At 35.6% G+C, this 27,808-nt stretch overlaps 7 protein-coding genes and 1 long non-coding RNA gene across 10 annotated transcripts; 3 read left to right on the forward strand and 5 right to left on the reverse strand.

The window, feature by feature from the left end:
• Positions 1 to 298: 298 nt before the first annotated feature.
• On the reverse strand, positions 299 to 5,423 carry LOC103856457. The gene has a single exon (XM_033289121.1). The coding sequence runs from the start codon at positions 1,016 to 1,018 to the stop codon at positions 566 to 568; it is 453 nt and encodes a 150-aa protein (XP_033145012.1). The 5' UTR covers positions 1,019 to 5,423; the 3' UTR covers positions 299 to 565.
• Positions 5,424 to 6,042: 619 nt separating this feature from the next.
• Positions 6,043 to 13,636, forward strand: LOC103856458 (protein trichome birefringence-like 16). 2 transcript variants are annotated; one of them, XM_033287843.1, is made up of 10 exons: positions 6,043 to 6,537; positions 8,828 to 8,979; positions 9,179 to 9,262; positions 9,393 to 9,818; positions 9,913 to 10,108; positions 10,185 to 12,051; positions 12,226 to 12,401; positions 12,672 to 13,099; positions 13,198 to 13,275; positions 13,357 to 13,636. In XM_033287843.1, exons 2-6 carry the CDS (start codon positions 8,829 to 8,831, stop codon positions 11,011 to 11,013), a joined length of 1,686 nt encoding a protein of 561 aa, XP_033143734.1. In that variant the 5' UTR covers positions 6,043 to 6,537; position 8,828; the 3' UTR covers positions 11,014 to 12,051; positions 12,226 to 12,401; positions 12,672 to 13,099; positions 13,198 to 13,275; positions 13,357 to 13,636. The 2 variants fall into 2 exon arrangements, with proteins under 2 accessions (XP_033143734.1, XP_009131809.2); XM_009133561.3 differs by lacking the exon at positions 6,043 to 6,537 and adding an exon at positions 8,419 to 8,649.
• LOC103856459 lies at positions 7,167 to 8,322 on the reverse strand. Its single transcript, XR_004456338.1, has 2 exons — positions 8,195 to 8,322; positions 7,167 to 8,006 (listed from the first exon to the last, which is right to left on the reverse strand). It is a non-coding gene; the product is annotated as an uncharacterized LOC103856459 (long non-coding RNA).
• LOC103856460 (20 kDa chaperonin, chloroplastic) lies at positions 11,838 to 13,640 on the forward strand. 2 transcript variants are annotated; one of them, XM_009133563.3, is made up of 6 exons: positions 11,838 to 12,051; positions 12,226 to 12,401; positions 12,672 to 12,851; positions 12,944 to 13,099; positions 13,198 to 13,275; positions 13,357 to 13,638. In XM_009133563.3, the coding sequence occupies exons 2-6, from the start codon at positions 12,228 to 12,230 to the stop codon at positions 13,528 to 13,530; spliced, it is 762 nt and encodes a 253-aa protein (XP_009131811.1). In that variant the 5' UTR covers positions 11,838 to 12,051; positions 12,226 to 12,227; the 3' UTR covers positions 13,531 to 13,638. The 2 variants fall into 2 exon arrangements, with proteins under 2 accessions (XP_009131811.1, XP_009131813.1); XM_009133565.3 differs by having other exon boundaries at positions 11,985 to 12,051; positions 12,223 to 12,401; positions 13,357 to 13,640.
• Positions 13,641 to 14,427: 787 nt separating this feature from the next.
• Positions 14,428 to 15,325, reverse strand: LOC103856461 (pectinesterase inhibitor 3). Its single transcript, XM_009133566.3, has one exon. The coding sequence runs from the start codon at positions 15,212 to 15,214 to the stop codon at positions 14,603 to 14,605; it is 612 nt and encodes a 203-aa protein (XP_009131814.1). The 5' UTR covers positions 15,215 to 15,325; the 3' UTR covers positions 14,428 to 14,602.
• Positions 15,326 to 21,536: 6,211 nt separating this feature from the next.
• On the reverse strand, positions 21,537 to 22,776 carry LOC103856462. The gene has a single exon (XM_009133567.3). The coding sequence runs from the start codon at positions 22,326 to 22,328 to the stop codon at positions 21,753 to 21,755; it is 576 nt and encodes a 191-aa protein (XP_009131815.1). The 5' UTR covers positions 22,329 to 22,776; the 3' UTR covers positions 21,537 to 21,752.
• A 141-nt stretch (positions 22,777 to 22,917) lies between these two features.
• LOC103856463 (auxin-responsive protein SAUR50) lies at positions 22,918 to 25,680 on the forward strand. The gene is made up of 3 exons (XM_009133568.3): positions 22,918 to 23,639; positions 24,250 to 24,794; positions 25,504 to 25,680. The coding sequence occupies exons 2-3, from the start codon at positions 24,329 to 24,331 to the stop codon at positions 25,548 to 25,550; spliced, it is 513 nt and encodes a 170-aa protein (XP_009131816.1). The 5' UTR covers positions 22,918 to 23,639; positions 24,250 to 24,328; the 3' UTR covers positions 25,551 to 25,680.
• Positions 25,681 to 26,362: 682 nt separating this feature from the next.
• On the reverse strand, positions 26,363 to 27,004 carry LOC103856464 (auxin-responsive protein SAUR76). The gene has a single exon (XM_009133569.3). It carries the CDS (start codon positions 26,934 to 26,936, stop codon positions 26,553 to 26,555), a length of 384 nt encoding a protein of 127 aa, XP_009131817.1. The 5' UTR covers positions 26,937 to 27,004; the 3' UTR covers positions 26,363 to 26,552.
• Positions 27,005 to 27,808: the final 804 nt, after the last annotated feature.

Consider the following 27,808-nt stretch of genomic DNA (forward strand, 5'->3'; position numbering starts at 1 on the left):
GGATTTCTTATTATTTAAGTTAATGTATCTACGAATTAGCAGTCTCATCAACATCATTCGTGCGATATATTTATTATGAATAATGATACAAACAAGCGACATATCTAATCCATAAACGTGCATTTTTATCAGACTTTTGTTTTGCAACACTATACATTCTAGCAAGTTTCAACAATAGAAAACCTTAACTATTAACACCGATGCCGCACGTCCATTGTTTAATTTGTTTTATGCTCTTCTCATAGCTACATATATTGTATAACTCATTAACTATGTGTACTAGACATTGAACCTTTAGTGGCATTCCAGCCACAAACCTCAACATACAATTAATCACATATAAAACTTACATTTGATTAAGTACTGCAAATCTAGATATCACATAATCTGAGCTTTGCTCATTAACCATTTTATTAACTCACTTATGAAGAAAGACTAACGTCGTAGGAAATCCTCGGATTCTAACCCTTTCTCCTACCTAAAAATGTAATGAAATACAATAACAGTCTTAAACGAAAATTAAGGAAATACAAAAAAAAAAGATCTTTACAACTAACAGATTTGATTAAGTAGATAGAGACGGGAAACAGCTCCCAGTTCGGAGAAGCGACCGTCGCGACTCTACGCCGTCGATCCCCGGCAAAGCTCCACTCGAGCTCGTCCTAGTGGTTCGACGTGGAGAGCCGTCGAGGCTCCGCCGTAAAATCCTACCAATGACTGAAATGGGATCTTCTTCCTCGTCTGGACTACAAGAACGGAACCGGTGGCAGAACGTTGTGTGGCGGCGGAGAGCTTCCTCGACGGAGATTCGAGTCGGAGATCGAACCACCTCGTCTTTCACCGCCTCCGCGCAGAGCCCACAAAGCCAGTGTCCCTTGTACCGTTCTTTGACGCGGTGGATGTAAGCCGGCGTGCACTCTTCTGTGAAACCGCACGTGTCACACGTGACTGACTCCACCGTCGGCAAGGACAACGGCTTAGTGATGGTATCCGTGGCTAATGATGATGAGGGCATCATTAGTTTGTGGAAAATGACCAGACTGAGATCAGAATAATGAGTTATGTGTTATGAGAGTCTCTGGCTTTTCTAGATTTAAGGTTATATCATTCATGCACAGGTGGTCTTTATTGGATATATATATAGAGATATACATGGAGATATATCTCTCTGTTATTTTTTTATTTTGATTTTCTTTTGAGGAAATTTATATATAATTTTATTTTTTGTGTTTTCTTTGAGGAAATTATTATGTATAATGTTAAATAAATGTGAGGTTGGAGGATGATTTGGATTCATGTGAGTGAGATAATGAGGTGAGAAACTATTTGTTTGTTTCTTGAAATTTTGCATGTGGGTGTGGATGGACAATTATTGATATCCGTTTTTAAGTAATATTTATAAAATAGTTATGAAATCTTACGGTTACGATACACAATCTTTTTCTATGGAAATTTTATGTAATCTTCCGTATCAAATAGATCTTCATATATTGCATATAAATTGTCTAGATTCATTCTTTATTTGTGTATGTGGTAAGATATGAAAATATACTACACGAGAACTAAAATAACCGGAGGAAATCGATCTTTGAATGTTTTATTATCTCATTTTGTTGGTATATAGCCAATAACAATAATAATGACCAAATAGTTTGCAGCAGCATGTAGTAACTGTGAGGCGATAAGATAATGATGATGATTGTTTGATCTATAGATGTAGAAATGTAGCTGTAGGATTTAGGCTGTAGTTTTATTTTCGTAGCTTTATATTTTTTTACTGTAGAAAAATAGTACAATTTCTAAATCATTTTAATAATTACTTTAATTAAAAGAGTAAAACATGACAAAAAAAGCTATAGATTATGCAACAAGGTTTTAACTTTAAAATTAAAGCTATATCATGATTGGTTAGGATTAATGCTTTTAAAATAAATAAAGCTAAAGTCATAAGTTAAAGCCCAACAATAATTTGTTATTCCTGCTGTATTTAAAAAATAATAATATTTAGGCATTTTTTATATTTGGAATATTGATGTTATAGACTGTAATTAATATTTATTTTAATATAAAATTTAGTTTAAAACATAGAGATATGAATAGTAAGACTAACTAATGAGGTTCTTGAACCATAGGTATAAGAGAAACGCGGACCTGAACTGAGGTTAACGTTCCAACAAAAAAAAAAGAGATGAGGTTATATAAGAGAGAGAAGGTATCTAGTATTTGAAGCAATACTCTTCACTGTCGAGTGGCGAATTAAGTATATCTTTGGTTATTATATATCTCATTTGATTTTTTTAAAACATGTATGTTTTTCTAAATAAACCCAAAAGTTTAAATACATTATGCAAAATAAAATCTAATTGTTTTAGGTAAACATAAAAGTTAATTGTGAAACTATGGAAGCATAAGTCTCCACTCTCCATGGAGATGTAATCTCAAGGCAAATCAATGTGGGCTAATGTAGGAAGAATCTAGAATACCTTTGCGTTTTAAATTATTTTAGTAAGCCAAATATACATTGTACTATATACACAACATCACATGCCGGGACTGAATATTCAAGGAGGGATATGTGACAATTATAATCGTCAGGCCTGATAATCGTACCCCCATTTCATAAGATTAATTCATCTTAACATTAAGGAACGTGCTCTAGGGAGGCTTAAAAAGTATTGCAGCTTTCTGCTTGAACACGATACTTGTCATTGGTCTATTTAGAAAGCTCATTTTCCTATACCATACGTCCTCTTTTCTCTTCTATATATATCGACACTCTTTTTGTTGACTTTAATACATTTGTTTTTAGTCTATGTTTTATCTCTGCTTTTCCATTTAACATCTAGTAAAAGTTTGTTTATAATATCTAATTACTTATCTGCACAGTCATGCTTTTCAACAATTTTAGAATCAAATCAAACCAATCAATGGCTCAGCATCATTTTTATATCCAATAGCAAAATATCTTATCATCAATAACGTTGGTTATGAGAATTTTAACTTAGATGATAAGGTAGCAAGTAGCAACCATACTAACAAAAAACTTGTGGTCACCCTCCCTCACCCAACAACAAATCTTTATATCAAGTTGATACTCTGTATAGTTTTAATGAAGATCTAACGTTTATACTAGAAAGGCACGTAGTTAAAATAAGACGAGTGCCATATATATATATATATATATATATATATATATTGTTTTTAAAAACATATTGATTAAAGTTTAGACCTGGAAAGATAAAAACATTAAAACGTTTTTCCAACCATACCACAAAGTGTATATAACCTTTTATAGTTTGACAATATAATAATGGAATGATACACCATATGATGTAAGCTAGGCCCAACCTTTTTTTAAAATAAGAAACATTAATCCTGATAAATGTTGATCAATGGTTCAAACAAAGTTGTCTTGGAGATTTCCTAAGATTGCCCGACTATAGGGGAGTATCTAACTAAACCAGAAGCGTTTTGACTTCTTGGAATGAATTGAAAGCAAGCTGGTCCATCGTAATGGAAACTATTTGTAGTTTTTGTTACATGTGTGGTATGTTGTTGGTTATAAGTTGATTTAACTCTATATATTTGGGGGTGAGATCAAATCATTTTTCGATGAGATTTGATGACATACACATACTAATATACTATATAGCATGTAAGATTTTTCAAATGCATGTTCTGCACGCGTACAAGTATGTCTATTACATTTCAAGATCACGACTACTTTAACACAACAGATTTTAGAAGGGACAAACCTGAAAATTTAAAGTCTTAAAATATGTAAGTGGCATAGATAATTAGTCACTAGCTAAAAAACTTAAAACTTATTTACTTGTAACCTCAATTAGTACGCAAGTGTACCATATATTTTTCGCTTGATGACAAATTGCCAATAATGAAATATACGTATTCTAAATGGACTGACGAAGGAATCATACAAAATAATTGTGTAGGTACATTTGGTGTTGCTTTTGATATTTAGAAAGATTCTTTTGATTATGTACTAGTTAGGAGATATCACTGATCTTACAGATCTCCTATGGTGCATATATACATCTTTGTATCAATGAACCAAATATAACAGTGTCTTCAGTATTTTCTTTTCACACTAATCAATCATTAAAACTCATATAGTTACTTACGTTTTAGAATCGTGTTCTTAAACAAGAAAGCTAGGTAACCAATCACAACAAGTTACGTTTTTGAATCGTAAAGAAGCAACATGTTATTTGTCTCTGTCGCTCGCTCATGTGTTTCTCCATATATGCTGGTACAACAGATACAACACAGTGGAGCAGTACTAGTTTTGTCTATTTTTAGTTGTGAATTCACTTTGATTCATTAAATACAAGCGTAATATATCAAAGATGTACATTATGTGGTACCACTACCAGTGAAAGAAAACCGAGTTTTACAGCTGGCCTTGTTTTGTCTTTCACATGAATGATAAGAACACCCACTTATTGTTGTTATACTTTTATTCTAATCTCGACCGTTAATAACATTTTTTTTCTTTACGAACTTGCGGCGTTTTGTGGTCTTTTGGCTTATATAAGCCAAAATGTGTTACTATTTTTTATTAGGACCATGTGATTTCCAGATCATCCAAGTGTAGAATAAATTCTGGAGTGAGCAGGTTTTTCAGTATACAGTTTTAGCAAGTTTATTCTCGAATAAACCAGTGGATCAACAATCTAGTTCGAATTGATTATTTGCAAACTGTTGAGATTTGAACAATAGAATATCAAATTTATGGCTGCTATACTTAATAAATGCGCCCATGTATATCCATAAATCTTTGCAACAGCCGAAGTTTATTCCGTCAAACTCATCAAGGATTGTGCTTTGCATGATAAGATCTTTAAATCTAGAGCACATAAAATAGAGATATAAAAATACACCAAAATCCTATAACTAAAGAGATTATTAAATGTTCCTTGACATATTTCGTTGCCAGCAGTTATGAAGGACCTTCCAATGACATCTTTATAATACTCTTTGTGATATCTTTAGGAATATCATTACAGCATATAGCTTCTTCTTCAAAAAAAAAAAAAAAACTCTCAAAATCATTCCACAAATGAAAGAAAGTACTCTATCAGTGAGTCAGGTTGACATACTGTGGCCAATCAGATGGACGTACTGATTCATGTTTTGAGGCGGGAAGGCTTTAAATAATATTAATATCTACTCTAAGAAGATCCACAAGTATGTTTTGGGCCTTCTTGAGCTATTTGAGTGATGGACTCACTGATGGTTTAACTTTATTTATAAAATCATAGTATTTGTATATTTTTTTTTCACAAATCATAGTATTTGTATACTAATCAAAAAATTTCGAAAAGTGCATACTAAACAGTGATAAAAGTTAGATGGCTATCCAGAGGTTTAGGGCTGGGCAAATAAACCGAACCCGAAAACCCGAACCGAATCCGATCCGATAAAAATGAATCCGAACCGATCCGAACCCGACGTAAATACCGAATGGATCTTGTTTTGTGGTATTTCGGGTTATGGGTATTATCCGAACCGAACCCGAATCTAAATAGATATCCGATAGAACCCGAAACATTCAAAACCTCGAAAAGATCTTGTACCAAACATGATCTCAATTCCTAATATGTATCCAAAATACACTAAGAAATATTGAACATCTAAAATACTTATCTATTACATGAAGGTTGTTGGTTCTATTACATGAAGGTTGATGGATAAAGATGGCCGTTGAATCTTGAAGTATTTAGATTTTGATTTTGTTTTCGTTAAACAATGTTTCTCATTTCATGAGAACTTGGTTTTCGTTTTATGTTTTTATTTATTTAGTTTTCTTTTATGTTCCTTATTTTTGAATCGATTTTACTTAAGTTTTGGTTACAAAATTGGTACAAATCAGATATTTTAAAACTAAAGAACCGATTTTAGTCATGTTTTGGTTATAAAATAGGTAAAAATCAAGTACTTTGAAACCGAAAAACCGATTGGGACCCGAACCCGAAAATATATTGGGTTGTACCGGTTCTTTGAAGATTTACTAACCCCGACCCGAACCCGATAGAACCCGAACCGGTCAAGAACCGAACTTTCATATAATCCGAATGGGGCTGATTTTGATAAACCCGAAAAACCGAAACCCGATTGGATAAAATTGAAACTCGATTGGGACCCCGAATGCCCAGGCCTACAGAGGTTAATCAGATTCAAGAAAGTTAGTGATCCAAGTGTTTTGTGAAATTTGAACGAACCATTCAACATTTTAATGACACGTGGATGTTGGATTTGACAAAACAAGTTTCCCAAGCAATTACAGAACAAAGAGACTTTTATTACAAGTCACTAAAATACGATTCCACGACCGACAAGTCATTATTAAGGTTATTATATAAACCAAGTCGAAAATTTTGTCTTCTTCTCTTATTTGAATTTGATATTCAATTTGTCCGACGTAGCTTCCTCTGAACACACACGCCTCTCTGTGTACGGCTTCTCCGGTGACTCGGATTCCATCATCGCCGACATCAAGCAACCCAGAGATTCCAGGTATTTTCTCGATCTTATATACAGTTTATGCTCCTCGCTTCGCTCGTTTCAATCTGGTCCACTTGTTTCGTCTCTAATAAAACTGTCTCCTTTTTTGATCGTACCACAAATATGGAAACGTTTCCTTTCGTGTTGCCGAGTGTTAATGTGAATTTCCTTAATTAGTAATATTGAGGAGAGATTAGTTTAGTTGCTTTCTGACTTGGAGATCAAAGATCAAACCTTTCTTGTTCTGTAGTATTGCCTCATTCTCTATAACTCTTACTGCATCAATCAAATTCAGATAATACGTGTTTTCTTTACCAGTTTTAGTTTGAATGGAACAGTGGTTTGGTAGGTGGGAGATACTAATTTAGCTAATTGTATATATGATTACCCATCAAATTTGACTCTTAAATGATTAAATTTTTCTTTTGACCAAAAAAAAAAGAGGATTAAACTCTTCTTTCTTGGATGCACTTTTGGTGTCTCCTGTGATGGGATCAGTGCGTTTAGAGCATGATTATCTCTAGCACCCCTAATGGGGTGCTTAATCATTTTTTAGTAATAAATGTGTGTTAAAAACTTTAAATAAGATACCTCTAAATTTTTGTCCTCCAATGCAAGGATCTTATTTTGAGATTCTTAAAAAAAATTAAGCATTGTTTTATTTAAGATAAAATTTATAGGAATATATGTATAAAACCATTTGCAAAACATGGAAGTTTGGAATCTGAATACCATAATCACAAGCAACTAGAGAATCAAAGGAAGCCTGCTTTTATATTAGCATAGGAGGAAGGCAAAGAAACATTTACGGCTCTTTTTGTCTAAAGTAGGAGGGCGAAGAACAACATGCATAGTGATGACCATTCCGGGAAGTTCGCCAACGGGAAGCGTTGATTCAGCCAGTGTCCTATTGTTGTCTAGTATCTTCCCGGCATTGATGAGCTTCACATCATTTACAGTCTTAGGAATGTTTTCTGAGTCTATCAAAACAGAGAGAAACACTTGAAAACTTCAGTCCCAACACAACCTTAAGCAGCAAGAAAATTCTAAACAAGGTTACAAAACATCTAAACAGCGAAAAGCAATACACAACTTCGGTCATCAATCTTCTTGCCACAGTATAACCTTTTAATTATCTGTTAAATTCTCAAATTTACAAAGTTCAGTACCTAATAACTTAAGCCAATAAAACGTTCGGTAGACATTAAAACATTACAGAAACAAAGAAAATGATGGAAAGGCAGAAACAAGAACTAAAGAATATGAAGTTTTTTTTTATACAAGCAAACATAACGATGGAACATATGTTAGCTTTAGGCCATCAGCGAATTTAAACTTGAGCTCTATCCAATCTTCACCTGCCATCTCTCTCTATTCCCTCCCACAAAACAACACAAAAATCCCAAATACAAAAAAGTCTTCGCCTTTTCTCTCTGGGGAATATCATCGAACACAAGATGGGCCCTTTTTGCCAATTCAACCTAAAAAACGAAAACCCAAATCAAATTTCGTAGAAAACTCCAAGACCCTGTTGCTGAAGAAGGATTCACTGCGAAAAGATACAGACTTTTATCTTCTTCTTGAAGAACAGATCCAATTATAATTGAAGGGTTTTTCGATTTAAGAAAGAATGAAACATAAAGAATATGGAAAAGAAGAAAAGAGAGACGCTTTGGTGTTGCTGAGGAGGAGATCAACCGAGAAGAAGAAGAGGAGTAGTGAATCATCTCTTTGCTCGTTGAGAGAGAGAAAGGAGTTTCAGACCAAACTCTCTCTAATTGTAACACGTGTCCCTTAAGACCCGGCGCTTCCTTCTCCTAATTAAGCGTTGCTGCTTCAGATAATTGTCATTTTTCTTTTTCTTTAATTACAAAATAATCTAAGCACCTCTCCTAAGATCTCGCGTTAATGGTGGTCTAAGGATGTGTTTTTTTCTTCTATTTGCTAAACACCGATGATCTTATATGATTTGACAACACAAGGAATCTACTAATAATGAGATATAAGTTGGTGTCGATCACACTGAACATCGAGTTAGCTGGACATATAAGGCTTCTTGATCTATACTGTGAATGAAAGTTTCTCTGGAACGCCTGAGAAGCATATGACCCTCCATAGATATAGGTAGACATCTCCTAGTTGATTGTAGCTTCTTCTTTTTTTGCTGACATGTGTATGTTTTGATGGGTGGTGATGTGATTTTTATCTGTTTAGGAGAATCAAAGGCTGCCACCTTAGTTTTTTTTTTAATAGGTGTGACGGAATGAAATCTTTACCAGCTTATTTATTGAAATCTTTTTAGGATGAAAAGAGGAGCTCTTAAACGGAGTGCTAGGCATATCTCTGTTGTACTTGTTGTGCTTGTTTGTGCAACCGTCGGCATATGGACATGGGATAGTAATCCAACCATGGCCTTTCTTCCACGTGAAAGTCAAATTTTAAAGCTCGAAACAGGTTTAACCATGACGCTAAAACTACTCTTTTTACCACATCAGTCTAAAATTTTATATGGCCAAAAAGAATCAATATTTTTAAGTACATTGTAGTTTCTCCCGTTTATGTTTCATAAATTACTGTAGATGTTCTTGAAACTGGTAGTACAGTTAGATCCTGGGGTATAAAAATATAATGACGAGTTCTTTGTCAATGGCAGAAGAAAATGCTGAGAAAATAACTACGGCACAGAATACTGAAACTAAAGACAGCTACACATCAGCTACACCATTTCTAAACAAAGGTAATGTTCAATCATTTACACCAGCTCTATAACGCATCTTGTGATCTGCTCAAATTTTTTTCTCTAAGACTCTTTGTGATTTACTAAGCTTGGCATAGCTTTATTCCCTTTTCCTGCTTTTCTATTACAGAGCAAACCAAAGAGGACCATACTGATAATAAAGATACAGAACAAGAACAGAAACAAGTGGAAGAAGTTAGTGTCAGTGAGACGAGTCAAGGGAAACCACCAACTATTGAAGAAAAGCACCTAGAGCGAGTGGAACATGAGGTTATTGTAAGTGAGCCAAAACATCAGACGACACCTATTAGTGAAGAAAAAAATCTAGAACAAGTAGAACATGAAGTTATTGTAAGTGAGCCAAAGCATCAGAAGACACCAACTAGTGAAGAAAATAAATTAAAACAGGTGAAACAAGAGGTTGCTGCCGGTGAGGCCGAGCCAAAGACAACACACATTGAAAAGACTACTTCAGATCCAGATAATAAAACTCTTGCAGCAGACGAAGCCAAGAAAGATAATGGTACTACTTCAACAGCTCCCATCACCAATCAAGGTAGAGGGCAAATTATCTTAGGAGCGTTCATTATTCTACATATTAGTTCAAGTCTCTAAACCGTCTTGATGCTGTCTCATTGTGAATATAACAGGTTGCAATTACGCGAAAGGGAAATGGGTCGTGGACAAGCACCGTCCTTTGTATTCAGGACGTCGTTGCAAACCGTGGCTTGCTTCTATGTGGGCGTGCAGGTTGATGCAACGTAAAGACTTCGCCTTCGAAAGGTTAAGATGGCAACCTAAAGACTGCTCTATGGAAAACTTTGAGGCTTCCAACTTCTTGAAAAGGTAAAAAAAAAAAAAAAACATTCTGTGGTAAGCCAAGTGTTCCCATCAAGTCCTTATTCTCAAATGCCCCTCTCAGGATGCAGAACAAGACCCTAGCCTTCGTTGGAGACTCCTTAGGAAGACAACAGTTCCAATCCATGATGTGTATGATCACAGGAGGCAAACAAAGACTCAATGTCCACGACGTGGGACCAGAGTTTGGATTCATAACTCCCAGAGGCGGAGCTCGTCCCGGTGGATGGGCTTACAGATTCCAAGAAACCAACACAACGGTCCTTTACCACTGGTCATCAACCCTCTGCGATATACAACCGATCAAAATCTCCAACCCTTTAACCGAACACGCCATGCATCTAGACCGCCCACCAGCGTTTCTACGCAATTACCTTCACAAGATCGATGTCTTGGTGATGAACACGGGCCACCACTGGAACCGAGGGAAGCTCAACGGCAACAGATGGGTGATGCACGTGAACGGCGTCCCCAACGCTAACAGGAAGCTAGCCGCTCTTGGGGACGCCAAGAACTTCACGATCCACAGCACTGTGAGTTGGGTTAGCTCGCAGCTCACTAACCATCCGGGTCTTAAGGCCTTCTACAGAAGCCTCTCCCCGAGACATTTTGTGGGAGGGGAGTGGAACACGGGAGGGAGCTGTAATAACACGACGCCGATGTCTATTGGGAAAGAGGTTTTGCAAGAGGAGTCTAGTGATTACAGCGCGGGGCATGCGGTGAAAGGCACTGGGGTTAAGCTTTTGGACGTAACGGCGTTGTCTGGTGTTAGAGACGAAGGGCATATATCAAGGTTTAGTGTCTCGGCTTCGAGAGGAGGTCAGGATTGTCTCCATTGGTGCTTGCCTGGTGTTCCTGATACGTGGAATGAGATCCTTTTCGCAATGATATAATGTTTTTGCATCAGCAGAGAAAGGGGTTGTGAGCCTTTTGATAGCTTTTTATACAACATTGAGGTACTAGAGCCTGAGATGTAAGTTATAGTATTTATTCTGGTACAGGTAAACAACCATACCCTGGCTTTGTCCGACCATGTTTACAGAACAGAACCTAACTCAACTTTTTGTCTTTTTGAGTCGATTAATCTGAAATTTTTGGAAATTTATGTTTCTGGAAATCTGTTTTTGTTACTGTGTTCTCTTGAACGTTTTGTCACCCTAATGACCTTCTCAACCCTCACAAACAAACAATGTCAATTGTATTTTGGTTTGAAGAAATTGGATTGGTTAAACTTCTTTTAGTTAATTCTGGTTTGTACATAAGCAATGGTTCCTTTTTTTTCCGAACATTATATTAAAGATTGGCTAATTCGGTTACAATCAGAGAGATACTTGACGATAAACTGATAAATTAACATAACTAAAACATAACAAAAGATATAGATTATTAAAGACAAAAGAAACCCTAAAAAAAATTTCAGTTATAATACTAGAAAACGACATTGAAAAAACTCGAAAACGACATTGAAAAATCCAACCAAAATTTTGAGAGAAGTAGAAAACCGTCTTTCGAAATGTCTAGTTTTTCTGATGTTGCAGTGAGGTGCAGAGAAGCTGCCGGAGTAGAAACAATGGTTCCCTTATTATATTTTACCATGAGTTTCATAATTTTGGCTTATAGTGACTAACGGTTCATTTCTCTGAAAATAATTGTTTTTATGCGGTTACTGTGACATTTATACTAAGCAGCAACAACAACAGTTACAATATGTTTGCGTGACGAAAGAAAACATAAAAAGTGTGCTAAGAGGATTAGGTAACGACCCGACCCGATCCGACCGGTTTAACCCACCCACCCACCCGGTAGAGCGTTCTAGATAGAGTTCTCTTCCTCGCAATAAAAAGAGAGTCGTGTGTGTTTCTAGTCTATCTATCTATCTCTTCTGCAATTCTTAGGGTTTTATCATCCAAAGTCACATTCTTATCCTCAAGGTACGAATCTCTTTCTCTTTACTTACCCACTCTCTCTTCACTGTCTATTAACTAGAATTGAACATAAAGGTCTCAACTTTGGGCGGAGAAAGTAATGGGTTCGCTCAACAGTTGAACAAATCTGGGTGGAACCTTACTAACTGAGAGTTTTATGTGTGTTTTGACTGTTAGCAGAAATGGCGGCGACACAACTAACAGCATCACCAGTGACAGTGTCAGCCAGGAGCTTAGCCTCGCTTGAAGGTCTCAGAGCTTCGAGTGCAAAGTTTGGAACTTTGAAACCAGGCACCTTTAAGCAGAGCCAGTTCCGTTCTTTTGTTGTCCGAGCTGCTTCTGTCGTTGCTCCTAAGGTACTACTTGTTCGATTCTGTGTTTTTGATTCGTAGTTTTGTCTTAGTTGGTGTGAACGAACGTATTTGATTGAACATGTGTAACTTATCTGAATGTTTGATTGCTGTTTCTATAGCTCTGGCTCTTGTATTATCTCAATCCTCTACATGAAGTCTGAAAAAAAACTTAGCTTTCACATTGCAAGCTTGGTTTGTAACTTAATGGTAGCCTTGTTAGATATTTGGATAGGTTCATTATAAGTTTTGTTTTGTTTCTTGTGTTGTTTACAGTATACTTCAATTAAGCCATTGGGAGATAGAGTTTTGGTGAAGATCAAGGAGGCAGAGGAGAAGACTATGGGAGGTATCTTACTTCCATCTACTGCTCAATCAAAGCCTCAAGGAGGAGAAGTCGTTGCTGTCGGTGAAGGAAGAACTATTGGGAAGAATAAAATCGATATCACTGTCCCTGTAACAGCCTCTCAAACCTCTCTTTCTTTGTTTGCTTCGTTCTCTGCTATTAAGTTCATCTGAAAATGTGTTTCCTTTTCTTCCTGGTGCAGACTGGAGCACAAATCATTTACTCCAAGTACGCTGGAACTGAGGTGGAGTTCAACGATGAGAAGCATCTCATTCTCAAGGAAGATGACATTGTTGGCCTTCTTGAGACAGAGGACATCAAAGATCTCAAGCCCTTGAATGACCGAGTCTTCATTAAGGTTAGCCTCTTGTGCTTATCTCAGTAATCTCATTGCTTGTGCATGCAAGAACATTGATAATCAGAGTAAGCTTTTGTTTTGAAATTTTGTGGGCTTAGGTTGCTGAGGCAGAGGAGAAAACAGCTGGAGGGTTGTTGCTAACCGAGACTACCAAAGAGAAGCCTTCTATTGGCACAGTAAGCACACACTTGATATCATATCCATCCCCCAATGTACAAGTGCCAAGTATACGTAATATCCTTTCTGCTTATTGGCAGGTGATAGCAGTTGGACCAGGTACTCTAGATGAGGAAGGTAAGGTTCAGCCGCTATCGATATCCACTGGAAGCACAGTTCTTTACTCCAAGTATGCGGGTAACGACTTCAAGGGCAAAGATGGTTCAAACTACATTGCTCTGAGAGCTTCAGATGTGATGGCTATCCTTTCTTAGTTTATTATATCTTTGTAAACCTGCAATTTGTATCCCCAATTGTGGAAATTTTTTTCATAAACGGCCTGAGAACATAATCTGAAATAAAGACTTGAGTTTGATTCTTCATACCAAGTTGCTTATGTTAACTTTGTTGAACCTCACCTGATGAAATATGCTCTGAACACAGTTTACAAATTCCCTGCAAAAATCCAAAGTTTCAAAAGCTATAAAAAAGGAATGGAACTTTCAAATGGTCTTATGTTGAAGAATGTGATAGCTCTCTACTTACTCCCATGGATCATCACCGGCAAGAAGTATATCTTTTTCATGATCAATGTAGTTACGCACACAAGTTTCCAGTCTGATGTTAGCGAATCTTCAAGCTGTCCTTGGATCCCAAACGTGCGTGCAAGATCATGCCTCAGCTCATCATAACCTCTAATCTATGTTTTAATAAAAAAACTAAAAGCGCTATAAGAACTTCCTAATAAACATGCTTTTGAGCAGTTCCAACATTTTTAACTTCAAAAACAATATCATAAAGATATTAAAGAAAATGAATAAAAATTCTTAAACTAAGGAGGTTTAGAACCGATTGAAATATTAAAACAACACATGTCATCTTATTAATGTTTTTAGAGTTGAAATAATTAAAATATTATTTTTTTTAAAACCCCTCACAGTATTTACCGATAATGTTGCTCAAAGAGTTTGCTTACAGAAAATTATTTATATGAATAATTTCCGCTACGTCAGTTTGTACTACTTTGTATATATGATTTTCGTTTTAGTTTATCAGTCTTTTAAATTCCTATTTTCAGTTTCATGTGAAGACAAAATCACATGCAAGCGAATCCGAACGGAACCACATAATACGATATAGTGACATAGCGAACCAAAAAATTAAACATTTACATAATATAGGATATAGTTATATACCATTATCAGAACTACTAAAAATGACAATGCATGTAATTTCAAAAACTCTTTTCTTTAAAGTTTATATAGTGGATAACTTGTAATTAAACACACGCGAATAAAAGTTAACAAAATCACAACAGTCCATTAGGACAAGTGCATCATTATAACATCAAGGACGTACGACGTGGGGCTTGCCACGTTTATCATCTAGCTGGTTGATCATGTAAAGCGCGTTGCTCGTAACCCTCGCCACTTTCGTCATCCACTCCTTCACCTCCGACTTGATTTCACCGTCGATCCCTTGAAACCCATCGAGACACGTGTCGTCATCAGTCAACGCAGCACTCGCCCACGTCTGCGCGTTGCTCATCTGCCACCTGAACTCGTTCACCGAACCACCCGAGACGCGGAGATGCTTCAAAGCGCCTAGCGTGCGGCTCAGCTCGTCCACCGAGTCTCCAATCATCTCCACGCAGTCCACAACCGCCGCTTTCTCCCGTTTCTTCCCCACGGTTTCTCGCACTGCCGCGAGTTTTTTCGCAGCGGCTTTAGCGTGGGAGAGACTTATTTTAACAGCGGCTTGAGCTAGCTCACGACGGTTTGTGATGGTCGGACCGGAGTAAGTAGACAGCGTACGGATGCATAGTGATGGATAGCTAGCGTGCATGCAAGAGGAATGTACAATATCTTCTCCAGCATTATTAGATCCATCTCCGGTGGTGGTGGCTACAATGACAGCGGCGAAAATGGCGGCGAGAAAGAGCTTCTGTGGAGGAGCCATTGTTTCTCTCGGTTTAAACTGGAAAGAGACGAGACACAGTTATCTCTGTATATGAAACAGGCGAGTTGTGTCTTGTGACCAGTTGGTAAGAATTTAAAGTTCTCGTTTTTTCATGTCCTTTCAAATATAACAAAGGCGCGTTAAGAACACGCGCTCGACCCTTTTTCTCTCTCGCGGCGAACTTCAAACCCTTGTCTCCTCTGCATCAAATCGACGGCACAACCGTCGACTCTGGCCTCCGTCGACTTTCCAGACTCGACTGAAGCCTCTCTCTCCCCAGATCGAAGATCCAATGACTCCTCCGCCGACGGATTTGGTTGACCAACTCCGCCACGAGATCGATGAAGAAGCTCCTCCTCCGGCCATCGTTCTTCCTCCTGTCTCTGGGCCTCTCAGTAATGCTGCTGCCAGTGTTGTTAACACCATAGAAGAAGAAGCGGGTGATAACGAAACTGATGAAGAAGCGAGTGATGACGATTCAGATAAAGATCCCACCTTTATTCGCTCCTTGGGTGCGTGGTCAAAGCCACTTCATTTCACGCCACCACCGACTCCTCCAGAACCTGCAACTCCAAGGTTCGGAGTTACAGAGATGCTACAAAGTCAAATAGATTCATTCTGGCCTTCAATTGGCGAAGCTACTGTCAACGGTCCTAAGCAGAAGGGTCATCTGATGCTTCCTAAGAAATCAATGACGCAAATGCCAGTAGATAAAATTCCACCTCCAGCTCTCAAGGAAGATGGTAGTCTTCGGTTTCCATGGGCTGCCCGAATGAACCAATCTTCTAGAAACTTATTTCGTGCCACTGAACCAACATACCGACTGGATGGAACTCCTCAAGTGACAATCCCCTCCAAGGTACTTAAGCTAGGACCTGAGAATAAGGAAGAATATGTTGTAGGACAGTTTCATAGGTGTTCTAGCCCGCCTGGAGGTCTTATTCATGCTGTGTTGAATAGGTTATGGGGTCGAGAATGTAGGATAACCTGCCGAAAGTTAGGGGACTCGTCGTTTTTGTTCCATATTCCTCATGGAAATACTCGTAAATGGGTTATCCAGCGAGGTGTGTGGCATGTTGATGATTGCCTCCTCTTTGTGTCTCCTTGGAATCCGGTAACCTCTTTCAAAATCCCAGAGATTTCTACGCTACCAGTGTGGGTCAACCTCAAGAATATCCCAGATTCATGTTTTTCTAGGTTAGGCATTAGTCACATAGCATCGGGTTTGGGAGAGCCAATGCTTACGCACAAGCCTCGCTTGGATCCAGAAAATATGGGAGAAGCAAAAATTTTAGTTGAAGTTGAGTTAGATAAGCCATTTCCGAAGCTAATTGCGCTTGATGACAAGCAAGGCAATATCTTTTTAGTGGAGGTGGAGTATTCTTGGATTCCAAGTGCTTGTGATAGATGTGGAGCACTTGGCCATAAAGAGAAAAGGTGTTTACTGCCTCCTAAGCCTCATGATTCTGCTACTGTTACTAAGGAACCTCAGGTTACCAACGAAGAGATTCCAGTGGTGAATATAGTTCATTTGGCACAGAACTCCTTCAGTACACTTGTCGAAAATTTGGAGCCATGTTCGGGCTCGCTCTCTACCCAACAAGCACTTGAGACTCCAGAAAAGTCTTTGATCACTACACCTTCTGAGGTTGCAGTTGTCACTCCTTTCACAGATTCGCATGAGGTACATTCTACTTCTTGCTCAGAGATTGATGTCACTATCCCTATGTTAGCAGCTGCAAATGTTGCTCCCTCTAATTCACCTATTATGGAAGCCATTCCATCACAATCTATCATTGTGGAAGACCCTAGCTCTTCTGCAAATGAGCAACAAATTGACCCTACCACTCCTCCCACCCACAATCAACAACAATTCTATAGAGAATCGGAGATTCCGGTTACTTATGGAAAAGGAGCTGGTTTTGATGTGGTTGGAGAGTCTTCTGGTTATAACTTAACTAGAGGCGGAAGGGAAATAAAACCAACACAAAAGTTTCAAGATATGGAATGGACAAATGTTAGTGGAAGAGGTAAAAGAGGTCGTCGCGGCCGAGGGAACCACAACCACTAGTTAGTGTCTTTCTGTTTCTGTCCTTCTAAGATTCAAATGTGAATCTTCGTCTAGAGTTTCTCTAACTCTATGCTTGTTGCAAACTTTTCCAAACTTATGAGTTACACCTCATACTTGTATTTTCTTATGCATTTTAATTGAAAGCCCTTTTTCAAAAAAAAAAAAAAAGAATTTAAAGTACGTAGGTCCTTGTATGAACGTATTTATGGTTTATTACCTAATTACCCTCACTCTATGTACGTGTGTACGTGCATTATATAAGGGTAGCATGGTGAATATAGCACCTTATGATTATGGGCAAAATCTGGAAAATAAATGCACCGCAAATTACAGAAATATAGCGAGTCTAGCGACAAACGAATGACTGTCCAGTCCAATTCATGTAACATGTGAATGGTTTTTTTTCTTTGAATGAATAACATGTGAATGATTATTATGGTCTAATATATATAAAATTTATGATCTAATATATACTAGGATAAGACCCGCGCCTTGCGCGGGATTAAGTTATTATTTTTATTATATTTTGGAGAATGAAACAATAGTTTGGCTTCATTTGGATTATGGGTGTTCAATCCGGATATCGGGTTGGTTTCGGTTCGGTTCGGTTTTTTCGGTATTTGGTTAGTAAAATATAACTACTATTCTAAATCCATATTTACTTTGACTTTAGTCTTTCACATACTTTTGAAAGATTTCAACTGGACGACTAAATTGATCAGCCAATCTTGTTGCTTTAAATCATTAGTGTTTATATATATATATATATATATATATATTATTTAGTTTGAATATTTATTAAATAAAAATTCATAAATCATTTGTAACTTATTATAACAAAAAAAAATCTATTGATCACAAAATTTTCAGAGTGGGAATATTCAAATTTCTAATAATATATAGACGTTTTGAAAAATTCAAATATAACATGTAAGAAAAAATATAAATGTTTTTATTATATATTTAATGTGATTTTTAATATCTTTCAATAATATAAAATTAAAAAAAAGAACTAAGATACCAAAATTGTTATCAAATATTTATTATTCATAATAATTAATTTTCATATATACGTTAATCATATTAGGTAATTTCGTAGCTTCTAATTAAGGAAAGTGCAAAAAAAAAATTGGTAGATTATTTATCAATTCGATAGTTAGTTTAATAAAAAATATAATGTAAGTCAAGATGGATCAACCTATTTTTCTAAGAATAGTATGTTTTATATAGTCATTTATTAAATGAGAATTTATAATCATACAGTTCTATGATCATTCATATCATTTTATAACTGAATGTTTAAATCATCGATAACAAAATTTTCAATTTGAAATCTTTAATAAGTTTATAATTTATAAATGTTTTTGAAAATTCATTGAAAGTTTTAATATTAAAATATTTATGTAATCTTATGGTATATAGTATAATCTATATATATATATATGTTTTATTATTAAATGATATTTTTTACTCATATGGTTTTAAAATAATGTGTATCTTCTTATAATATTAAATAAAAGTTCATATTAATACAATTTTATGATCATTTGTAACTTATTATGACAAAAAAAATAATCTATTGATCACAAAATTTTCAGAGTGGGGATCTTCAAATTTCTAATAATTTATAGACGTTTTGAAAAATTCAAAATATAACATATAAGAAAAATTTAAAATGTTTTTATTATATATTTAATGTGATTTTTAAATATATTTTAATAATATAAAATTAAAAAAAGAACTAAGATACAAAAATTGTTATCAAATATTTATTATTCATTATAATTAATTTTCACATATACGTTAATCATATTAGGTAATTTCGTAACTTTTATTTAAGGAAAGTGCAAAACATTTTTTGGTACGTTATTTATCAATTCGATAGTTAGTTTAATAAAAAGTGTAATATAAGTTAAGATGGACCAACCTATTTTCTAGAAATAGTATATTTTGTATAGTTATTTATTAAATAAGAATTTATAATCATACGGTTCTATGATCGTTCATATCGTTTTATAACAAAATATTTAAATCATCGATAACAAAATTTTCAATCTGAAATCTTTAATAAGTTTATAATTTATAAATGTTCTTGAAAATTCATTGAAAGTTTTAATATTAAAATATTTATGTAATCTTATGGTATATAGTGTTTAATATATATATATATATATATTTATTATTAAATGATATTTTTTACTCATATGGTTTTAAAATCATGTGTATCTTCTTATAATAAAAATGTTAAACCATTGATCATTAATTTTTAACATAATAATTTTAATAGTTTTAGTCATTTATTGTCGTTTTTAAAAATTTAAAATATAACATATACGAAAAAACCTAAATTTTATTTTTATAGCTAATTTGATTGTTTAATTTATTTTAATAATATAAAATTAAACAAAAAATGATGAAGGAGATATACATTGTTATCAAATCTTTATTATTAAACTCATTAATTGTCATATATATATTAGTCATTTATGGTAATTCCGTAGGTTTTATTTAAGGAAAGAAAATATCATATCATATCATTATATCATATAGTTTGACCAACTTATGTATCTAACAACATATACAAATCGAATGTGGACCTACTTATTTTTCAATTGAATGTAATTGACTAACTAATTGAGTGCCACCTATGCATTGGAGCCTCTTTTAATTAATACAAAATTGAGGTTACATCTTTTCAAATGTTCCTCAATTAATATATAAGGGATGTGTAACGAAAAGATCAAAGGTTGTGAAATTATTGGCCGACTGGTCACCAGAGGCCAATTATATTTAAAGAGGTTTCAGAATAGTGGACCCACGTTTGTTATGAGTTGACGAAAGTGGTTTCAGAGACACTATTTATCTGCCAGTTATTTTGCTCGACACTAAGTATCATTTCAGGATAAATTTACTATTAAAGTACAATTTTAAAACGAATTAAACTTAGTACAGATCAATTCAAAAATCATACATTCTGAAAATGACTTTGATAACAAACAGCTTCTTTAACTATCGACATTCAATTAGTAATCAAATAACACCGAACTAAGCTAAAGTTTTGCCTCCAATCATTTTTCTTTTTTGTTAAAGTTGTCTCTAGTAATTCAAATTGTGAAGCCCAACGAAAGAAAAAGGTGAAGATACCCAATTGAACAAGAATGACCAATGTGTGAATGCATAATTTTAGTCATGTAGCATGTTTGATCTTGTGCGTTACGATGAGCTCTATAGTTGCTTTGACCTCGACATCTCTCAACACAATGTGCAGTAGCCAAGTTATACGGATAATATTTTAACTGGTTATAAGTTGAATTAGGAGGTGTGTTCTAAGTAGTCAATTTGGCTCTAAATAGTAAAGAGTAAAAAAGAATAAATTTATTCTATTCATTCCTAATTACAGAAGGATTTTCCTCTTTAGATTCTGTTTATTTTTGTGAAATTTCATGATCATTTCATTCTCTATAAATGATTTTTTTTCTGCAAAATGTTTATGAATATTTAATTCCACAACATTTTATTAGTAAATATAACATCAGTTTGCATTCTTTGTGTTATGAAAATGTATTAAGTTTATTTTATGAAATGTAAGTTTATGATGTTGTTTATCTTCAAAGTAAGGGTAAGGGCATCATTAGCCCCAGTTTTTTAGTCGGAGTTCTTAACTCATAATTTGACACTTTTTTGTTTTGTTTTTTACATTTTTCGACTAAGAGATGACTCTTATATCTTTTATTTAAAAGACGGTTCTTAACTTTTCTTAGTTAAAATCTAAAAAAATGTAAGAACCGTCTCTTAGTCGAAGCTAAGAATCCAGTTAAGAGATTGAGGTTAATAATGGTCTAAGTAAGTTAGATTTACCAGTACTTCAACTAAAAATGAAAGCTACGCTGTAATACCTTTTCTTTTATTTTTTTCTGCTGCAAAAACTTCAAAATAAATATATCCCCGTTTAATTTAGCTTTCCATTTATTTTTACGATTTTATCCAAAAGTTCTTGCGATTTTATTTCGAAATAAAAGCTGCATTATTGTTTTTGAAATTTTGAGGAATATAGACAATTCAGTGAAAATTTAACAAATATTTTTTATTTTAGTAATTTAAGACTTAAGAGTCTTGTGGGCTTAGCCAATGCTACCGGAATCGGCCATGGCAACAAACCAACAGGAACAAATCCATGCGATCAAGTTTTGAATGGACCATCGAATATCAGTATACGCGTGTAGTCAAGTTTTGGTGGGCATAGCAAGCGTAAGTATCCAAATGCTCGAGTAACAACACTACTGAAGCAACATTTAATATTTGATTTTCTTGGTTTCTTCTATAGCTCAAGCGTTCCTGGTCTTGTGGCGGAAAATTATGTACAAATTATAATCATAATCCACCAAAAATACACTTTAAACCAAACAAGGTTTGAAGGATTTTATTTTCCAAATTAGGAATATCCTCTAGCTTAGACACCTGCCACTGTTACGGATTCCGTTTGTCATCATCCCATAACCTCACGACACTTCCGTTTATCACCGTCAAGTCCACGTAACGGTACCAAACGTCATCACCATTTCTCATCTTCACAACTCTTTCCCATCTCTCCCACCACTCTCCGCTATTACCAAACCCACCTCCATAGTTAACTGTCGGTAAATCTCCCTCTCCATCAACACACCGCTCTTCGTGATCAACGTCTACCTCGTAGTACATCGTCAGCTTCGTCCCTTTCGTCACTCCGTCATCGCACATCAACGGCTCCCAATTAACCTCCGTTTCATTCACTGGAGGCGCCTCCGCTGCCTCCACCGGACCAGCCATTTTTTGCGGTTCTTGACGATCGGATTCTTGTTCAGCTTTCGAGGCGGTTACATCCTCCAACAAGCTACACCCTGCATGACCACCGTTGTCTCCGATGGTAGTGACTTTCATCCTCCAGAAGCTGACAGCAGCCGTCACGACAGCGATCCATGTCCAGACGTTGTTGACGACGGCGAGAACACCGAAGCTAGCGTACTGGAAAGCCAACGCCTCTAGTGGAGAATCCAAAGTCGCCATGTCTTCTTTCTCTCTTGATTATTGATTATTGCCTTTTGAATAAGCAGAGAGGTGGTAGGTTTAGTGGTTTATATAAAGGAGGGGAGAGAGAGATGAAATTTGAACCGTCAGATGGGTCGTGTGGACATAGAGAGGAACGCTAAGCCGTTGGATCTTGTCAAGTGGAAGTGTGAATATTTGGTAGATGCTGAGGATCAAGAACGAAGATGCTTTGTGTTGAAGGAAGATGCGGACAGCCATATACTTATTCTACCATGGGTTTGTTGGTCCCCAAAGATTTAATTTATTTTTTAAAACAACATATAACAAATGGTCGAGTTTGGACCTCAAAATACAACATATTTTAGGATATAAAATACATAATGCTGCTTTCATCTATTTAGAGTAGTAGGCGGCTCTCTTTGTCTGCTTTGTATGCATGTCCGACGCATGCAATAATAATTGGTGAAGGGATCTTCGCCCATCACAATATTTATATACTCCATTTCTTAGATATTATCAATCAGTCACTCCTTTCTAGTTTTTTTTATAAATAAAAATAAGATATACTAAATTAATGTAGGAAAATATTTAATTCGGACTTTAATTTTTAATATATCAACTAAATATTAATATGTAAATTACTCCATATCCTTATACGATTTCTCTCAATCTCCACATCATTGTGATTTATCAATGTGTAAAACAATGCCAAACACTGATAAAATGTTTTGGTGAACGTATTTTTTAACATGATCACATATGACATAACCTTAGCTATATGCACATGCTGTCCATAAAAGTCAGGTCATAAACTCATTACTTTTTTATACCGCACGGAAATGAGATGTAAGTTCGTTATTAATTAAGAGTAACAAGGTGATAATGTATGTAAACAATCTAACTTTCGGCGTAGAGAACGTGCGATAACAGAGGAACCTGAGAAGGCCGAGAGTGACGGGAAAGCCAACAAAATCTTTTGTGCGGTGACGAAAATCAGTTAAATGAAAAAACTATAAATCCAAAAAACACCAATCACCAGTTTCTGATCTCCCATAATTCGCTTCTCTATTCGTTTTGCCCCACCAAATTTTTTAGATTCTATTAATTTATAGTTTTTTCTTCATTTTTTTGGTTTTTAGTTTCAATACTTGAAAACATTGACGTTTGAGCTTCCAGTCTTAGAACAGAAAAAACCTAAATCTAAAGAAGAACAAAACGACAAAAGAAAAATAAAGATACAAATCTTTGGGAGCCTTTTTTTTTCCTTTGTGCATGGCGTTCCAAATCGAGTCCATAGCTACGAGTGATTCAATTCGTTTTCCTCTTCAGGTAAACATAACACATATGTAAAATATGTTTAGACGGGTTATGATTTCTCATCTGACTTATTTATATTTTCTGAGAAATTTGGATCTACTAGATGCTGATCCAGTCTTGATTCTTTTTTCTTTTTGCAATGAGCTACGTGCGTTATATAGATCTACTGAGTTTGCTGGAAACTATATAAAAACTTAGGATCATGTTCTTGAGATTGATCTAATGTTCTTCCCTCTAGGACTTCGTGTTGCAGATTCCATGTCTATGCACTCATGTTTGGGATTTGCGTTGAATTTTAGAAATACATTCCTTTTGAAAAAGTCTGCTTTGGACTCTGTTTCAGTCTGAATGTGGGTCCCCTGCTTTGGTTGAGGACAATATATTCTTTCTTTTTGTGTAACACAGATGACAATATATTCACTTCGCTATTTTTTTGACAAGAAATATTTAATCTAATGATTTATGATTTGGTTAGTTAATCACTTTGTACACGTTTGATTCTCTAGTTTGTGAATCTCATTACTATTGAAGGATTTGTTGTCCGCAACTGGGTCTCATGCAGAATTAGTAATGTTTTTTGTTCTTTTATTTTGATACAATTTAGTTATATTTGTAAATGCAGCTACAAGGAATAAAGATCTTATGATACATTTGATCTGTCATCAAAGAAACGTTTCGAGTCATCTTACTAGGCAGGGCAGATGGATGAAAATAATGCGGCAAAGTTAACCGGAATCAGGCAAGTCGTAAGGCTTAAGGAGATTTTGCAGAAATGGCAAACCGTAACTATAGGGTCCAAGTCAGATGTTCCACCACTGGCAGCTGGAAAGCAAGCGGCGGCAATGATTTCACCGGCGATCAACAAGAGGCTATTAGCTGTCAAGAACTGTGACTCGGATGACGAAAACTGCCAAAGCCCTGAGCCTCCGGTTGATGTTCCCAGAGGGTATCTTGCGGTTTATGTTGGACCCGAGCTAAGGAGGTTTATCATACCAACAAGCTATCTCGGCCACTCTTTGTTCAAGGTGTTGCTCGAAAAGGCAGAGGAAGAGTTTGGGTTTGATCAGAGTGGTGCCCTCACCATCCCTTGCGAGGTCGAGACTTTCAAGTTCTTGGTTAAATGCATGGAGAACAATTCTAAAGATCATCACCCTGACGATGGTTCTGGTAAGCTAAAAGACCATCTCTTTTATATAGAGATCATACAATGAACTTGTGACAACCCATCCTCTCACTAGGAACCTAGGTTCACAGCGCTGCAGCGCACCGACCCCAACCCCTCCATTATGAGTCCTCTCTGACTCCATAATTAGGTTGTTGGTGAGACTCGAACCCAGGTCCTCACCCTTTAACAGCATTCCCACATGACAAGCTGTCACCAATTGATCAGGTCAATTGGTGACAACTCATCCTGGAGGAGTGTTGTTAACGGGTGAGGACCTGGATTCGAGTCTCACCAACAACCTAATTATGGAGTCAGAGAGGACTCATAATGGAGGGGTTGGGGTCGGTGCGCTGCAGCACTGTGAACCTAGATTCCTAGTGAGAGGATGGGTTGTCACAGAACTAGGCCGGGCATGCCAACCCACAACCTAGCCCATATCTAACCGGTCCAGGCTCATGTGTCAGACAGGCCAACAGGTTTAATCAGGGATGAGTTCAAACCATAAAAACAGCGCTCATCTCCTAGGTTTAGAATGGGCCGGCCTGAGCCTTTAGGACTACTATACCATGTCTCTTCTTATTTAGTTAACCGCATTAATATATACATTTCCAGATAGTTTGATGAAACCAATCAAGAGATTGGTTATTTGGGACATTGATAAACTGGAGTAACCAAATTCCAACACTAATGGTTTTGTGTTATTTTTTGCAGCTGGAGATGCAGTAGCAGCAATGGAAGAGTGTACACAAATCAAGTGATAAAAACTGTTCAAAACATTTCTTTTGTTATTATGATTATTCTTATCCTTTGTTTTGTTTATCATATATTGATGGAAATTGTAGGAATGATTAACTACTCTGGGGTGTAATTATACTTCCCTGGTTTTTATTTCCTTCTCCATTCTTTTTTCAAGAGACGATTTAAGTTTCTAGGACATAAATGTGAAAGGATTTGGTGATGAAATGTCACAAGTTAATAAAACATAACCTCTTGTATGAAAAATCTGTTAATTTATATTTTATATAGCTAGTTTTTTTCCCGAGTTTTATATTATTCAATACTTTAATAATAAAATTTTAGAAAATTAGTCTTGATTTTGTATTTTACTAAACAAAATGATTTTCTTGCATGACTTTTGTATGAAATCTACTCCACCTAGATATTATATATGACATGATATATATATATATCATGTATATTTCTTTGGAGAAAGAAAATTAGCACATTAGTCTAGAAACTTTAGACTATATAATATATACGTATACGTATATAGCATTTTTGTATTATTATGTATTTTATGTTTATGTACATGCATGTATATATTTTTGATACAGATTAATTGTAAAGGAAAATATTTTATGAAATATTTTAAAATCATACAGGCCAATCTACGGTAAATTAGATGAACTACGTCTTTTTGTAAAAATATTAACTTCTTGATTAGAGTTTAAATTTTGTAAGGATTGATCTTGTTCGCACAAGGCGCCAGCAGAGTCCGGTCAACTCATTTGACCGACCTGGCCACGAGTATATATGTGTCCTATCTACATTGACATTGCAATAAGTTTATAAAAAACAAACATTTTTATATTACAATCAAGACAATGTTTACATATTGAAATATTTATTCATTGGTTGTTGTATCACTCAGTAAAAAGGATAGATTTTAACAAAAGACTGTAAAGTATACAAAGTATAGAATATACAAACATAAATCATTAATTACATATATTTGGCACCTAATTAATTTATTGTAGGAGTTAGCAGGAGTAGAACTCGACGAGTTCGTGGACCGACTCCAGGCCTGACTCGTCAGCGTTGGCGTTCTCAAGCATCCAAAGCATATGCTCGAACAAGACAACCTCGCACGACACGGCGATCGAACCGTTCTCGCCGCCGCATCCACCATCCACTGCTGCTAGCTGCTGGAAGAGTGGATGACTAACGACGTCGGAGCTCACGTGGTACAGACGCCGTGTACTGCCAACGTAGACAGTGTGGCGTTCTTCCGAGGAAAATGCACTCAAAGCGGAGGATCGACCGTGATTGGCCGGAGCCGGTGGCTGGTTTGGCTTGGTGTTGAAGGAGTTTAGCTTCTTCAAAACTGATTTGAGCTTCATCAGTTTTTTACCTCCTTTCGCCATTAACAATTCGGTTTTGTGAACCTTTAGTCGGAGATGTACGTAGGAGTGAGTTTCCGGTGAAAGGGATAGAGAAGCAGAGCGTTGTTGTTGTCCAAGAAAGAATGGAGAATGGGTTCTTATATTAAGTTGACAGGGGTAGGGTTCATAATTATTTAATTCATATATTTATTTTTCTACAAAAAAACATTCTATGCTTTTAATTTTTATATCAAAAACTAATTTTTATATCAAAAACAAGCATATTATTTTATACACTCAAATCACTGCAAAAGTCTTTTGTCATCCCAGTCATCAATCAACTATATACATCATTGCTGCATGATGATTTTATTTAGATCAAAATTTACTAAAGTTGTGGTTAAGACGTTTGAGTATGAAGACATTAGACTTCTTTTTTTGAGCAAGAAGGCCTAGACTATTATTTGCAAAGATTTGGTAATTGTTTGATTTTAATTTTTCAACTGATTTTCATCGTGCATATATCTGATTTTCATTGTGTTCGCTTCTCCACGAATAATCAACAAAATTTTATATTTATATATATATATATATATATATTTAATCTAGAGAGTTCCCATTTGGTTATATTGTATTTTTTTAAAATGTAAATACTGTGAATCCTCGCCAAAATAGTGTCCAAGAGCAATAAAAATAAGAACTATACTATATATTCACTTTATTATAATATGTTTAAGTTAACAACTAAAGGAGATGGTTCATGAACTTAAAAGCGGCTTCACAATTTTTTTATTTGTTAGGTATGTAATTGGCTAACTAGTATACTATCATCCATTTTCTCACACATAACATGTTACAAAAACATTTATCAAGTTTATTTTTGTCATTTTGTTGTGGACTTCGACATTATTCTG

Source organism: Brassica rapa, chromosome A03 (assembly GCF_000309985.2).
Source record: "Brassica rapa cultivar Chiifu-401-42 chromosome A03, CAAS_Brap_v3.01, whole genome shotgun sequence".
In the NCBI taxonomy this organism is placed as follows: Eukaryota; Viridiplantae; Streptophyta; class Magnoliopsida; order Brassicales; family Brassicaceae; genus Brassica; species Brassica rapa.

Bases quoted from the DNA above. Each gene is read 5' to 3' on its own strand.
- LOC103856458 (XM_009133561.3), top strand. From the start codon at position 8,630: ATGACCCTCCATAGATATAG. The intron at 9,263-9,392 runs GTAATGTTCAAT...TTTCTATTACAG, and splicing joins TACACCATTTCTAAACAAAG to AGCAAACCAAAGAGGACCAT. The intron at 9,819-9,912 runs GTAGAGGGCAAA...TGAATATAACAG, and splicing joins AGCTCCCATCACCAATCAAG to GTTGCAATTACGCGAAAGGG.
- LOC103856464 (XM_009133569.3), bottom strand. From the start codon at position 26,936: ATGGCGAAAGGAGGTAAAAAACTGATGAAGCTCAAATCAGTTTTGAAG.
- LOC103856461 (XM_009133566.3), bottom strand. From the start codon at position 15,214: ATGGCTCCTCCACAGAAGCTCTTTCTCGCCGCCATTTTCGCCGCTGTC.
- LOC103856457 (XM_033289121.1), bottom strand. From the start codon at position 1,018: ATGATGCCCTCATCATCATTAGCCACGGATACCATCACTAAGCCGTTG.
- LOC103856463 (XM_009133568.3), top strand. From the start codon at position 24,329: ATGGATGAAAATAATGCGGCAAAGTTAACCGGAATCAGGCAAGTCGTA. The intron at 24,795-25,503 runs GTAAGCTAAAAG...TATTTTTTGCAG, and splicing joins TCACCCTGACGATGGTTCTG to CTGGAGATGCAGTAGCAGCA.
- LOC103856460 (XM_009133563.3), top strand. From the start codon at position 12,228: ATGGCGGCGACACAACTAACAGCATCACCAGTGACAGTGTCAGCCAGG. The intron at 12,852-12,943 runs GTAACAGCCTCT...TTCCTGGTGCAG, and splicing joins AAATCGATATCACTGTCCCT to ACTGGAGCACAAATCATTTA. The intron at 13,100-13,197 runs GTTAGCCTCTTG...TTGTGGGCTTAG, and splicing joins ATGACCGAGTCTTCATTAAG to GTTGCTGAGGCAGAGGAGAA.
- LOC103856462 (XM_009133567.3), bottom strand. From the start codon at position 22,328: ATGGCGACTTTGGATTCTCCACTAGAGGCGTTGGCTTTCCAGTACGCT.